This window comes from Penicillium oxalicum, chromosome VIII (assembly GCF_001723175.1).
Source record: "Penicillium oxalicum strain HP7-1 chromosome VIII, whole genome shotgun sequence".
NCBI classification, from domain to species: domain Eukaryota; kingdom Fungi; phylum Ascomycota; class Eurotiomycetes; order Eurotiales; family Aspergillaceae; genus Penicillium; species Penicillium oxalicum.
In genome coordinates, this window is record NC_064657.1 from 828,773 (window position 1) to 842,611 (window position 13,839).

The 13,839-nt window shown below is 54.3% G+C and overlaps 5 protein-coding genes across 5 annotated transcripts; 2 read left to right on the plus strand and 3 right to left on the minus strand.

Annotated features, from left to right (window-relative positions):
- Nucleotides 1-145: 145 nt before the first annotated feature.
- Nucleotides 146-3,198, minus strand: POX_h09598 (Kinesin-like protein KIN-7D, chloroplastic; the record flags this gene model as incomplete). The annotated part of the gene is made up of 2 exons (XM_050118348.1): nucleotides 146-2,268; nucleotides 2,394-3,198. 2 exons carry the CDS (start codon nucleotides 3,196-3,198, stop codon nucleotides 146-148), a joined length of 2,928 nt encoding a protein of 975 aa, XP_049965135.1.
- A 1,699-nt stretch (nucleotides 3,199-4,897) lies between these two features.
- On the plus strand, nucleotides 4,898-6,265 carry POX_h09599 (uncharacterized protein; the record flags this gene model as incomplete). Its single annotated transcript, XM_050118349.1, has 2 exons — nucleotides 4,898-5,478; nucleotides 6,049-6,265. The coding sequence occupies 2 exons, from the start codon at nucleotides 4,898-4,900 to the stop codon at nucleotides 6,263-6,265; spliced, it is 798 nt and encodes a 265-aa protein (XP_049965136.1).
- A 1,274-nt stretch (nucleotides 6,266-7,539) lies between these two features.
- On the minus strand, nucleotides 7,540-8,813 carry POX_h09600 (Serine/threonine-protein kinase; the record flags this gene model as incomplete). Its single annotated transcript, XM_050118350.1, has 2 exons — nucleotides 7,540-8,546; nucleotides 8,618-8,813. The coding sequence occupies 2 exons, from the start codon at nucleotides 8,811-8,813 to the stop codon at nucleotides 7,540-7,542; spliced, it is 1,203 nt and encodes a 400-aa protein (XP_049965137.1).
- Nucleotides 8,814-9,466: 653 nt separating this feature from the next.
- On the plus strand, nucleotides 9,467-10,219 carry POX_h09601 (uncharacterized protein; the record flags this gene model as incomplete). Its single annotated transcript, XM_050118351.1, has 1 exon — nucleotides 9,467-10,219. One exon carries the CDS (start codon nucleotides 9,467-9,469, stop codon nucleotides 10,217-10,219), a length of 753 nt encoding a protein of 250 aa, XP_049965138.1.
- Nucleotides 10,220-10,928: 709 nt separating this feature from the next.
- On the minus strand, nucleotides 10,929-12,747 carry POX_h09602 (Eburicol 14-alpha-demethylase; the record flags this gene model as incomplete). Its single annotated transcript, XM_050118352.1, has 4 exons — nucleotides 10,929-10,994; nucleotides 11,070-12,137; nucleotides 12,225-12,422; nucleotides 12,502-12,747. 4 exons carry the CDS (start codon nucleotides 12,745-12,747, stop codon nucleotides 10,929-10,931), a joined length of 1,578 nt encoding a protein of 525 aa, XP_049965139.1.
- Between the last annotated feature and the right edge of the window lie 1,092 nt (nucleotides 12,748-13,839).

Consider the following 13,839-nt stretch of genomic DNA (forward strand, 5'->3'; position numbering starts at 1 on the left):
AACAGATCGAATCAGGGAGAAGCAAGGGAAAAAAAAGGAAAATGGCGGGAAAAAAAGGAAATGAGACAATAAATCACCAAAATATCTGGCGTGCCAGAAAATGAAAAGTCCGCTGTGCAATGGCGAAGCTATCAGTGGACCACGACTATACATGATTAGCCGGAGTGTCCCCCGGTATTGGCTCCACCGAAATGGATGGTGTTGGAGTCAACGCTCGCACTTCTGCCAGCATTGACCCCCGCCGACTGTCGGATGACAATTGCTTCAAATGTCCAGCCGAGTTTCTCTCGAGATGGCCACTTTCCACGCGGCTCTGGATCATCTCGTCCAGCATTCGCGAGACCTCGTCCACGCTCTTCCGTCGATCACCGTACCTTTCGGCCGCCCTGAGCGAGGCAACACGCCTCGTGGGGCTGAGGTTTTTCTCATTGGACTCATTGGGGGGCGAGATATTCGTACTGCTTCGCCTGGACGGCGTGGCGTCCAGTTTGACCTTTAGCTCCGGTATTGAAGACTCAGCCGTGACCACTGCGAGATCGCGGTGGCGCGCAGCCGATCGAAGGGCCGCAAGCATTCGATCTTTATCATCCAATTGGGAGCGGAGCTCGTTGATCTCCATGTCCTTCTCCCGAAGCAGGGTCGTCGTGTCCGGGTGCTCGGATATCGTGGCGGGAGATGAAGCGTTGGACTTGACGCCCGCTGACATGCGCGAGTGACTGGAACGACGCGCTTGAAGGAGCCGCCGCTCCAACGTGGAGATATATCGGTTCTTGTCACTCAGATCTGCTTGCAAGGCAGCAACCTGTCGCTGCAAACTGGCTTTCCCATCTCCGAATTCGCCGAGATCGTCATCCTCCTCGTTCCCAAACGAGCCGGGGACATAGGGGATCGACGGACAACTGCTGTTGACCGACATAAAGGACATGGGTCGATTGGAGTGCACTGCGCCCAATGTGGATTGACTGGCAGAAGATCGCAGCGAGCGTGTTCCCGCATCGGTGGAGGACATCCTGGACAAACGTCCAAAGGCAGACGAGAGGTTCCCATGGTGGTTCACCCCCGTCGATTTGGAGCTCAGAATGAGACGGTTCAAATGCTCAATGCGTTCCTTCAACGCCGTTCGCGCCAATTGCATTTCCAGCACTTGCTCTTCGTGTCGCGCCTGCGCCTCCTTTTCAAACTGCTGCTCGTCCCATTTGAGTTCCTTTTCCGCCTGGGCCTTGGCCTGGCTATCTAACTGGCCTCGCAGGGCTTGAATCTCCATGCGGTAGCGCTCCAGCAGGACCCGACTGCCAGCATCGCCGCCTCCACTGCCGTACGCCTCCTCGGCCTTTTTGGCATGGCTGACAATACTGTTCTTGGCGCGGGCCGCGAACTTGAGCGTGTTGAGCGTCTCGCCCGAGTGCGCGTTGATCCCGTTGACCAACTGCACCGTGCACAGAATACTGACGAGAGAATTGCCGGACAATGCCGGCTGCAACAGCCGCGTCAATTTGGAATCCCGATACGGCAAATGTCGACCATCCTTATCTGTGGGGTTGCCTTGCTTGTCCTTGTTCTCGGACAGTTTGGAGATGATATTACCCAGGGTGAGTAGACTCTTGTTGATGTGGGCCCCTTCCGTTCGGCGCTCCTTATCGTCGGCGGCGCGCTCCGAGCCCGCCAGATCGATCAGGCTGAGTGTCGAAACGCGCACACCACCGGGCGGCACGACCGTCCGCTTCTCCGGTGCATCCCCCGGCGGCACTCGCTCTCGACTTTCCACGACGATCTGCACCACCGCGTGACTTCGCGAACTGCGCGCATTAAACTGGGTGCTGCTCGTCCGGCGAGCATGATCTCCGCGGGCGATCACCCGCAAGAGTTGCGTGGGACTCTGCACAATCTCCTCCTTGAGCGGCGTCGCGTACACGCCCCGCTTGCTGTCCTCACGAAGCTTGATCTCTTCTTGCGGGGGCGCCGCCACGCCGTTGGTGACCGAGGTGGAGAGCAGGTCATGGATCCGCTCATTGTAGATTTCCAGGTAGCTCACCCGGAGTAAGAATTCTCGATGGGGGGTTTCGCGAATAAAGGAGAAGATGTCGGTAATGGCGAGGGGAATGACACCGGGAGAGGTGGCGGTACCTTGCATGGAGAATGTCTTACCGGTGCCCGTCATTCCGTAGGCGAAGACTGTGCCGTGATAGCCTTCCATGACCCGCCGCACCAGTCGCTTGGCGGCTGCATCATACACTTTGGCATTATTTTCCACCGGGGTAAAGACATTGTCTAAATGCCGAGGTTAGCCCAAAAAAGAATATGAAGAAGCCATCTCGGCCGGTTGCTGTCCAGCAAAATGCATGTAGCCGCGTCAACCAAAAACGAGTCGTGGGGGCCAGATTCGTCTCACTCACCATAGTAATAGTCTCCGCCATCTTTGCCTCGATGAGAAATCAAGCTGCGCCGGCCGTCCAGCGACCACTCGCCATGATTCCGAGGCGTTTCCCCTCCGGTGCTCGTATCGGGACGAACACGAACACTGACAATCACATTACCCTTGGATTCCTTGGTCTTGCTCCCCTTGGCCGCACCACCCGCGGAATCCTCCGTATCCTCAAACGTCGTCACGCTCGTCGCACAGGAACCTCCCGCCGAGGAACTCCGACTGTGGGAGGGGGACGCCTCTGCATCCCGCGCCTCGGCGGGGATCGATTTCCCATCGGCGCTACCATTCAGTAATGACGGTGGTCGGGAGCTGCGATGGCTTGCGACCGTCCCCGTACTCAGGCGGGACCCTCTCCGCTGGAGCTTCGCATTCCCGCTCGCCGTGGCGGCGGCGGAACCCTGTAGGCTCGATATCGTGGCGGAGGCGGCCGTGGACGGACGGCTGGCGGCTTTGGGAGGCTGAGGAAACGATGCAATACTGATCGTTCGGCGTAGAGCCTTGTCGGGACTACCGGGGGTGCGACCCGTTGAGACGGACCGGGCGGTGGTCAGATTGGAAGTGGAGGTGGAGGTGGACAGCGGGGATCGACTGAGCGATGGGGGCCGAGGACTCGACGGCGTCCGGAGCTTGGAAAGTTGATATGGCGAGACAGCACGAGGACCGTCGGGTGTTGGCATAGTTTTTTTGCTTCTCGGAGTCGGGAGTGGAGGTAAAGATCCGGTCGGGGGATTTGTGGATGGCCGAGGGGGCTGCGGCAGAGCGGACAAGGACATGTTTGTGTTGTGGTCGACCGCTGATCGTCTCTGGTCCTTCTTCACCAACCCCCCTCTCAAAACGTTTCAAGTCAACACCGGTGGACACCCACTGGACCATGCATAGAAAACGTGCAGTGGACAAGGTGTAGTCAAAGTCAAAAGTGGTATATGTGTAGCTGATTTTTGTGGTTGTGTATTGTTTACTTTTTTGGCTTCGTTTTTGTGTTTCTGTGTGTTTGTGTTTTTGTTTTCCCTCTTCGACTTGTGGTGGCCCGCGTGTCGTTGCTCTTGCGACCCGACGGTAGTGAATCTTTTTTGGGCGTGGGGTCTCTGGTCTGGACGCATTCGATTCAATCAGTTAAATGAGATTCCGATCCACCGCCCCGACACTAAGCCAGCGCCCGCGAGTACAAAGTTCCCTCGCGCATATCGATCAGATGCGTCCGCCATTGAATGCCAAGCATCATATGGCCGTTGCCAAAACATCCAAGATCTCAAAACATGTGGGGTGGCCCGGGCGTCGGGAACATACCTATAGCTCTGGTTCACGTTGGCGTTGCGTTGCGATTGCGACGGAGAAAGACCGACAGACACAGAGTGCGAGAGTGTCGAGTCGGGTGGTTAAAGATAGAGAGAGAGTGTGTGTGTGTGAGGGAGAAAAATGGGAGAGAGAAAGAGATTGTAACAAGAACAAAAAGGCACGTATCGCGATCGCGCCACTATCGTCGTGACCGGAGAAACAAGAACTCCCCCCCCCCAATTGGAAGGGAAACCCAAAAGTCGAGACGGTTCGGCACTTGCGATGGCGTCGATCCTGAGAAGAAAGATAAGCCAACCGTGGCAAACGCGAGACAAGTCAATGGATCTCACGGAACGAATGGGGCGAAGAGAGATCGCGCGCGAAAGAACCCGAGAGATGGAGGGAATCGAAAGAGTCAGAGAGCGAGAAAGCGGCGGTGGAACAGAGGAAAAAGTAAAACAGAAATGGAATTCAGAGAGCTGCCGAGGATTTGCTTTTGGAAACGACCATCTTAATCCATGGGAGCAGTGGAAGACTCCCCGCGCAGGAGGCCAAAGGGGGTTAAGGGAAAAAAAGAGGGTCGACTAGGGCCCCGTTGGGGATCATTTTACTAAATTGGCCTCCTCTCTGAGCTTTGCAAGAGTTCACTGGGAGACGAGGGACGAGAGGAGTAGAGACGAGGGACTCGAAGCTACCGTCCTGACTCCGATTCAGCCAGAGATACAGTATGACTCTGGCCTAGACGACTAATCTGACTACGGACATGACGATGGACTCTCCTGGAGAATGGAGGATGGACTCACATGCCTGTAACCTCTCGCCACTAGCTAATGCTGCTCAGGACGAATCAAGTGCTGAGATGCAGCATCGCCGTGATGAAACGGCACACTCGAGACCCTGGGCAAGGATGACATGACGGACTCCTCGAGGGGAATCACCCTTTCTATGGTCGGGAGCTCTCCCTTCTCTAGGGCCTCTCTGCTCCAGGGTTTGATGCTCTCATCGTCATGAACAAAGGCGGCCATCCCGTGATATTGTTGGCTTCTCCGAGTCTGGTCGTTTTATAGTGGCTTCCACTAGGACCACTCCTATACTCCCTCTCTCGTGGAGCCCGCGAGGCATCCCTTCTCTATACCCTCAGGACCCTTGACTGGGCCCCGCAGGCCGTGACGAGGTGACGACCGAATTTGTACCAAGATGTGTCCTATCTGCAAGCCCCGTCTTGAATCGCTGCATCTACATGCATGCCATGCAATATATAGTTCACAGTTCTCGACCACATTCGAGACGAGACAGAGGGACTCCAAAAAAAAAAAAAAGGGGGGGAAAGGCCCCGAGGTCGGCAGATGTGCTTTGGCAGGCCGTGGAGCTCAATCAAGCACCAGCACCGTCTTCATCTCCAAGTGGTCCAAAAGTCCCCAGTTCCTGGTGGTCCGGCGGGAATGGAGACCAGACCCAATCAAGGCACCGAATGAGGGTGGAGGCGCTCGTCCAGGAACCTTGAACGGCTGGGAGGCCTCCAGAGCTCTCTCGAGCTGCTGGGGAACGGACCTGTTGGCAAGAGCCGGTGCAAAGAAAAAGGGGGGCCGAGATCAAGAGAGAAAAAGTTCGCCGTCCCCGCCGGTGGAGCCCCCGAGTCCGGGATCGAATCAACGTGGGAGTCGTTGTTGGTTAAGGATTGGGACGGAAGGTGGCGTTGGATTTGAGACCAGAGGAGGCCGTGGGATTCACCGTTGGTCAGAGACGGGACGGACTACGTACTCGACGACGCGGACCGAGTATGAACAGTTTACTGCGTCGTCCACAGTTGCACACCGTGGACGCGGGGAGTGTTGATGCTAAACAGTATCTGAGGATATGGGGACCGTCGAAGAGTCGATACTCGGTGGTGTTGAATTTGTAAACGGGCACACGTGGCACGGCAGGGGCAGAATTCCGTCGACATGTGAGGAGGGTTTTGAACAATGTGAGGAAGCACCACCGATACCGCGTCGTTGACCGTCAGTCCAGGCACAATAGAGGGCAGACGCACGGCATTGTATCAGATCGGGATCGATCAGCCCAGCCACTGCGACTATGGTCCATCCTTGTGGTCCTGCATGCAACCTTGCACGGGCGATGCTTTCCCTGTCATTCGACAGTCGAGAGAAGCAAAAAAAGATCCCATTGTGCCCTGAATCACGGACGAGGTGCGCGAGCCGCGAGTCGCGAGTCGTGAGTCGCGACTGAACGCCACGGCAATCCGAAACAGCGCCGGAGCTTTCCCCCATGTGCAAGAATCGAGGTAGATCCTCATTTTGATCTTCGCTCCACCACCACGACGGCACACTCTGAGTGACCACTGACAGTCCACCCGGCGGACCGGATCCACACTCCGAACAGAAAAAGACGAACATGCTCAGGGCCGAAGTGGGCATGTGCGGATGCCATAATAATTGGGTCTCGATCCTCTCGGTTCTCCCTGCCAGCTTGCCAAGCCCCTTCGAGTCGTTCCGGGCCTATTGGATCCTTTGCGTGCCGGCGATTACAAGAGCCAGCCACGACCCAAGAAGTGAGACAATCTGATACATGACAGGCTACGGTTGAGCCCGCCGCGAGGACCCTTCAGATGTGATGGGTGGTGCCAATTTCCCAAGGGGCAGAGATCCTAGTTCCAGAGGACTGTAATCCCACATTATCTCAGGAGGGGCGAGGAGGGTTGGACCCAGGGGGAGAAAAAAAAATAAGAAGGACCAATGAACCCCCTTGTTCCTGGTCTCCCACAGGGCGAGCGCTGAGCACTGAGTAGTAAGCAGTGAAGTACGCAGGAGTCAGGATCTGGACAAGATAGAAGATAACAAATCCAGCGCAGTCAATGGACCTACACGCAGACGCTGAGCGACCCGCTCATGATTCACTTGCCGAGGAGCTGACTCGCCTAGCGACACACTCATGTCAAGGTTGAACAATAGATCGACGGCCCATGCAAGGGAAGTGGGACGAGATGCAACTGCCGGGGCGCCCCCCCCTCCCTTCATTCGAGAGATGCGTCTGTATAGATTCATGTTCATTGGCGTCCCTCGCGGTTTGCAGATCATACATACATATGCGTCATGCTGTATGGATCCCTATGTCGATAGGTCATCGATTCCATCGAAGGTTCCATACGCTGGGGTCGAGACGATAGCAACATGACAGGTGGACGATCGTGCAGGGTCACGGGGCCTGCCGTGGCCAAAGAATCAGTCACTGGTCAAGCCTTTTAGGTCAAAGGTCACGGCTTCGACCAGTTTGTACCTACTACCGACCGATAGTGCTCTTTATAACCTCCTGTGCAAGATATTCAGTTTCACACGCCTCACTTAGGCTGCAACTCTCTCGTTTAATATCAAGTCACCACAGTCTCTCAGTGCTTGGGGAGACTTAGGGTTCTTGTGACTTCCATGATAAAGATGTCCCCGTCGGTGCTGTGTCCTTCATGTTGTGATCTGTTCCGTTTCTTCAGCAGGTGATTTGCTTCCATTGTATCTGCCCGGGGCTGGAGACCAGACAGATGGACCGGGGCCCAATAGTCTTGAAACTCGCATGTATCATCGCATCCTGCGGGGGAGCTGTACACTATTTCAATCATGCTACGTAAGAGGGACTTTAGGTGCGAATGAAACTGTGTATGGCATTTCCCCCTTTCCATGCAGTTGGGTCGAGGACTAAAAGCGAACAGATAGAAAGGAGAAGACGTGTTGCAGGACAAAAAGAAAAGGCCAGATCAAAGTGTCATTGAAAAATTGGTCAGCTCATGGTCGTGATTACAAAAAATAGAATTATCTGGGTATTTGGTCAAGAGGAAACTTCCAAGTCGTTTACTTCCTGCCGCCAAAATCCAACTGTCGAGCGGCGTTCTTGAACATCCCATCGTCGGTTTCCCCCCCAACGCGGGCCAAGTCATCGCCCATCTTCTTCGTCCCCGACTTTCGGGGAAGATCTTCATTGTTGGTCGGTCGAGGCTCCGATGTCCACCATCGATGCTGCAGCACCTGCAGCGCCGTAGCGCGCTTCCGCGGATCCAACACACACATCGACATGAGCAGATCAGCTCCCACCGGACCAGCCGTGGGGAACTGCCGCACAAAGAAATCCCTTCCTTGCAACGGCACCACCTTATCGGTCACATAGTTGGCCAGTTGCGTGACCCCCGGCCAATTTTCCTCCGTAGGCGTACCAAAGGCCTCGCAGATCTTGCTTATCTGATCCAAGTCCGACATGCCTGCCAACAGAGGGACGCGCAACAGCAGCTCTGCAAAGACCATGCCCATCGACCAGACGTCCACCGCACCCGAGTATTGCTTGGCACCAAAGAGCAGCTCGGGGGGTCGGTACCAGCGAGTGATGACTTGATGGGTCATGTTGAGGTAGGGATCGGCAAAGGATCGGGCGAGACCAAAATCGGCCAACTTGACCTCGCCGTCGGCACCGATCAGTAAGTTGTTGGGCTTGATATCTCGGTGAAGCACAAAGTTTTCGTGACAGAACCAGACACCACGAGCCAACATGCCCATCCAGGCTTTGATATCGGCCGCACCGTAGTGAATATCTCCATCCTTGATCAACATTTCCAGGTCCCCACCAGGCAAGAATTCCAGTACCAGGTTCAGATTTTGGTCCTTTGATGAGAAAACATCATGTAGAGCGATGATGTTTCGGTGTGACAGTTCTTGCAGGTATTTGACTTCGCGAATCGCGTCCATCGTGAGCCCATCTTTGTATTCTGCGTTGACTTTAATCTTTTTAATGGCGACAAGCGAGGATGGGTCGTCCCGATAGTGTCCGAGGTAAACGATGGCGTATGTTCCTTCACCCAACTTTTTTCCTGCAAAAGTCCATGAGTATCCGTGCAACTTGACCCTGGAAAAGACAAGGGAAGTTTTTTTGTCAACGAACCTTTGACGTATTTCCGCCGAATATCATCGTTCAGCTGTTCCGCTAGCTCTCGCTCGGGATTGGGATCGGATCGAGCAATCGCCGGCGCCGATGAATGATGCTGAGAGGCGGCTGCCGCAGCTTTCAACCGCAACGCCGAGTTGGGCGATGCGACTGTCACCGAAGGCGACCGAGAGGCGAACGGCGACAAGGCCATGGCTGATGTGAATCGAGCCGCCGAGAGCTCCGGGCAAGCTTGTCAATAGAACGCAAGCTCTAGATGGAGGTCCGTGACACCATACGGCACAAGACTGAGAAGAAGTCGCGGGTATCCAAATGTAGGGGATAAAAAGATACAGCTTGTTCACGCGCAACAGCGACTGTATTTAGCAAGATTAAAAGCAAAGGAATGAATTCAAAAAGAAAGATGTAGCTAAGTAAAAATGCAAAGGACCTCGAGTGTCACCGTCTCGCCGTCTCATCGAAAGCACCCTCGGAGTATTGTTGATCCCGAACGGGAGTGCGCCGTGTCTCCGAAATTTCTCAGCGCGGCCAAACAGTCAAACAGACACGGGCAACCTCGAACTCGGCCCATCTCACGATAACCTCCACCGCGGCCTTGCGATTCCTCCTTTTCCGCACGACGCCAGCACCAGCTCCCTTCTCCAATTGAGTGGAGAGAGCTTTACTCTCGACTTTTCCAGACGGCACGCATTCACCGGACGGCCGCGACCTCAAACCCAAGACCGGGGAGAAAAGCACAGTGTCTGCCTGAGAGAGAGTCAGAGAGAGAGAGAGAGAGAAACAGAAAGCTTGCGGGAACCCACCAGATCCGCCAACGCTCACGACTGCTCATCAAATCCACCCAATATGGCGATGCGCGCTCCTCAGATCTGGAGTCTCCCCTCCCGCCTCCACCAAACGTTCACCGTCTCCAAGCAATGCATTCGAAGCCTACATCGCAAAACCGCACCTTCAGTGCCTGCTCCAACCCCATTCGTCCCCGATGTCCAAACATTCCTCACCCTCATCGGACGTGACATGTCCAAGCAAGCCAGCAAAATTCCTTCCTGGGAAAGCCTCTTCACGTCCACCTCGACCCAGCTGCGTGAAATGGGCATCGAGCCCGCCCGTCAGCGCCGTTACCTGATCCGCAAGCGGGAGAAATTCCGCAACGGCATCTACGGACCCGGTGGTGATCTGGAGCAAGTCGTCGACGGAGTGGCTCAATTGCGTGTCGTCGAGGTCCCCCGCGAGGCTGGCAGCGTGGAAAAGGCCACTGCCACCGCGCCTGCAGACGCTGCCGTCGAGACCATCACCAGCTCGGCAACATTGACACCAGGAATGAGAAAGATGATTGTCAATCTGGCTCCCGAGGCCACGGAATACAAGCACAGCCCGTCGGCGGTGTTGAAGAAGTTTGCCCACATGAAGATCCATCGGGGCTCCAAGATCATGGGTCCCTTCTTACAGCCTATCAAGGGGACTCATGGATCGGCAGCGACGATTACCGTGCAGCCTGGTATGTGGGAGGACAAGCGAGGACACAAGGTGGATGGTGGTGAGCGACGACGGGTTGAGGTGCGGGCGAAGAAGAGACTCGAGGAAAGGAGGAAGGCGTAAAGGTGACTTCTTCTATGACATGGCCTGGCCTACGTGATTTGAAGTAGGATGGAATTATTGCCCCTCTTTCTACTTGAGAGTCCACGCCGCTGTGTGTACTGTACCTGTGTGTTGTCCGTGCGTGTTTCAGTTGTCATGTATTATACTGCTCTATTCTTCATCTCCATACCACAGGGCGAAGTCGGCCCCATTTGTCCCTATAATGCTCCACAAACTCGTATTATCCTACCTGCGGAGGCGATAAATCACTCTGCCATCTCCGTCTCAAAGCAGTCGCTCATAGTTGAGTGGGGATTTGATGCTCTACAGAACTGCGGACACTATTTGATCAATCGACCCTGTTGTGATTCATCTTCAATTACAAATAATATAGAGAAAGCCATGGTATCCACGCGCTGTATCACAGACATGTCCATCGTGTCAGGCGATGAAGAAGACAGACACACACACACACACGCGTATAATATACAACAGTCCAGTCTGTTCATGCCCAGGGCATTAGAAGGTGGATTGGAGAAGAAGGGAGAAAAAAAATAGAGACGGTCCCTGACCAAGCAATGAATCCATGGTCCTTTTTCAATATCCTTCATCACATCCAGCAAGGTCATTAAGGTAGAATTAAAACAAGCAAAAGAACCAAGTGCGAAATAGAGTGACAGAGTTTTGTCATATATAAGAAGATATCGTTCTGAAGAGGGCCCGGTGTTCTTTACTCCTTGACACCGCGCTTCTCGTAGCGGACAAACGACTTGCCCAGAGGCTTAGAGAACAGAGACTAGACACACAATGTTAATTTTGAGACCATCGACGACACAGATTGTACAAGGAGAGCACAGGAATGATCACTTACTGAGTAGTCCGTGTTGGGAATGCCAGAGACATCGGGTGGGTTGGAGAACTTGAACTGGCGGACCAGAGCGGCGAGGATTGAGCCGAGCTGGACGTAGGCGAATTGCTCGCCAATGCAACGGTGACGACCGGCACCAAAAGGCAGGTAGGGGCTGTTGGTACCCTTGCTAACCAGACCATAACCGTAATCAATCTTCTCCTCGTCCTCGTCCTCTTCGGCCTTGCCTGCGTTTGGCTCGTCCCAACGGTGCGGGTTCCATTTCAAAGGATCGGGGAAGTACTCCTCAGAGCGAGCAGTCACACCGGGAGAAGAGAGGACGTTGTGAGTAGTTGGGATGACGTAGGGGGTTCCCTCGATGGGCATGGGGTTCTTGACCGCGCGAATAATGGAGTGAATGGGAGCGTGGATTCGGAGCGTCTCTTTGATCACCTTGGCGTGCAAATCCAGCTTCTGCAGGGACTCGAAAGTCAAGTCGGGCAGATCCTTGCCGAGAACGCTTAGCTGCTCCTGGTAGAGTTCCTCGATGAGCTCGGGGCAGGTCGCCAGGCGGAGAACAATCCAGGCCGCGGTTGAAGAAGAGGAGTGCTGGCCGGCCATCAACAGAGCGATCATCATGTGTGCGATCTCCTCGTCAGGGACTGGGGTACCGTTCTTGTAAGTGCAGGACATCAGGTTCCAGACCATATCCTCCGAGTCCTTTTTACCACCACCCTCACGACGCTTGCGAATAATATCCATGTAGGTCTCGGTCAGCTTGCGCTGAGCGGCATCACGCTTGCGGTTGTGGGGAAGAGGAGCCCAGGGCAGCATAAAATTGATCGGAGCGAATCCCATGTCCAGATCGTGATACATCTCCGCAAAGGTGGAGTTGAAGCGGTCCCGAACCTCCTTACCCTGCAGAGAGCGCGAGGCAGTGTAGATGGTGATCTCAGCGATGACCTTGGTCACGTCAAAGATGCCCTTGGGGTCCTTGAAAGCGGGAGAAGTCTTGACAAAGTCATTGACCTCATCAGTGATCAGACGAACGTAGGAGCGGAGCGCGTCGGAGGTGAGGCCGAACTTGACGAACTAGATTTGCGACAATCGCCCTTGGTCAGTATGCGACAGTCGAGATGACAACTTGACACGGATGTGTGCGGATTTTGCAATTCTCACCTTCTTCTGCTCCATCAACTTGGAGTTGGGGCAATCATAGACGACATTGGTTCCAAAAACAGGAGTGGTCAGGGGCGAGTAGACCTCTTCGGCGCAGACATCACGCAGCTTGCCGTTCAGGATGAACTCGTTACCCTTGGTACCCAAGTAGACAGTCGTCTTTTTGCCGAGGAGAACAAAGGTGAAAATGTCGCCATACTGTTTGAGAGAGCACGTTAGGCGCAAAAACCAACAAAACAGGGAAGAGCAACACCAAATCCATTCTGGTCGTACACACCTTGGCGCGCGCATTATTAAAAAACACATAAGGGTCAATGCCATAACTGATCGTGCTGCCCACGAAGGGAAACCAGTGGAAGACAACGGGAGGTTCGTGGGGATTCTTGAACAATAACTGGCGCAGCACATTGACAACCACCGCCAAAGCGATCACTGACAAAGATCCGACCGAGATGAGTGTCAAGGCAGACAGGGAGGAGCACTGCTCGCACACCCGGTCGAGGAAGGTATTCAAGAGGCCCATGGTGAATGGAACCAGTACAGAGGAGCGAGGGTGTCAGGAGTGGAAATTGTCCGAGAGACCAGAGGGAGAAAAGGGCCTTTATAAAAAAAAAAAGAACACGAGTGCGCCGCCACGAACCACTGTCACAGCTTTCACGATCCAAGGCGAGAGTGGGATCAGGATCAGACCAAATCAATCCAGACTCGACTGTCGGGTTTGCTTGGAATTTCCTGGCTGTCAAGAACGGAAAGGAAGAGAATCTGTGAACTGCAGTATCCGATTTCCAGGGGAGGCGGTGCCCGAAATAATAATAATCCCCGTCTCCGCGCGGTCACTCGGCCAGGACCCGCCACTGCCTCGTACGATCCACGAAATTGCCTGGACCGACCGGTTCCTGGCTCGGAACCAAGCTGACCCGTGCGCTAAATCTGGTCCATCTTCGGGTTTGCGACAGGACTGGACCAGTGACAATGCACCGAATGGAAAGCAGCATTCTAGATTATCAGGGTTGCCTTTGGAAGATTGCTGTCTCATCGAATTGAAAGCGATCTTGAACACTGCTTTCCTGGAAGGTTTCTCTAGTAGTGTTGGGTCAAGATGCCCCGCATATCGAAGACTATCTATAGCAGTACTCTAGTCCCCAGTCCTGGTACCACCTTTAGTACTACTGTAAGTTAAGGTGCCGATTCAGGTACCAAAGACCGCCGACCCGTACTTATGCACCTCTAGTTCTACAGTCCCGCCGCAAGTCATGGACGTGCCTCCTCTTTCTTTCAATGAATCTCTCTTCCTAGAGACGCAGGTTTCATATTTGCCGGTAAGTATGAATGAACGCAATCGCCCGACCGGAATATGGATAAACACTCCTTAAGAAACTGTGCCCACATACTAGTCGTGACAGATTTCAGTTGAGATGACTCCTTACATGAAGAGTCCACACGATCCGAGTCCAACTGAAGATCCTCTCAGTCGAGTCATTCTGGGAATCAGACCACTTTACGTAGCAATGCTGGGCTCGGCTCAACGACGATCCGAGACTCACAGCCTTCGACGCCAAGAACAGGAGAGGAGAACTGGGTCCATCACAGGGTCGGTGCGGGCAAGATGCACGTG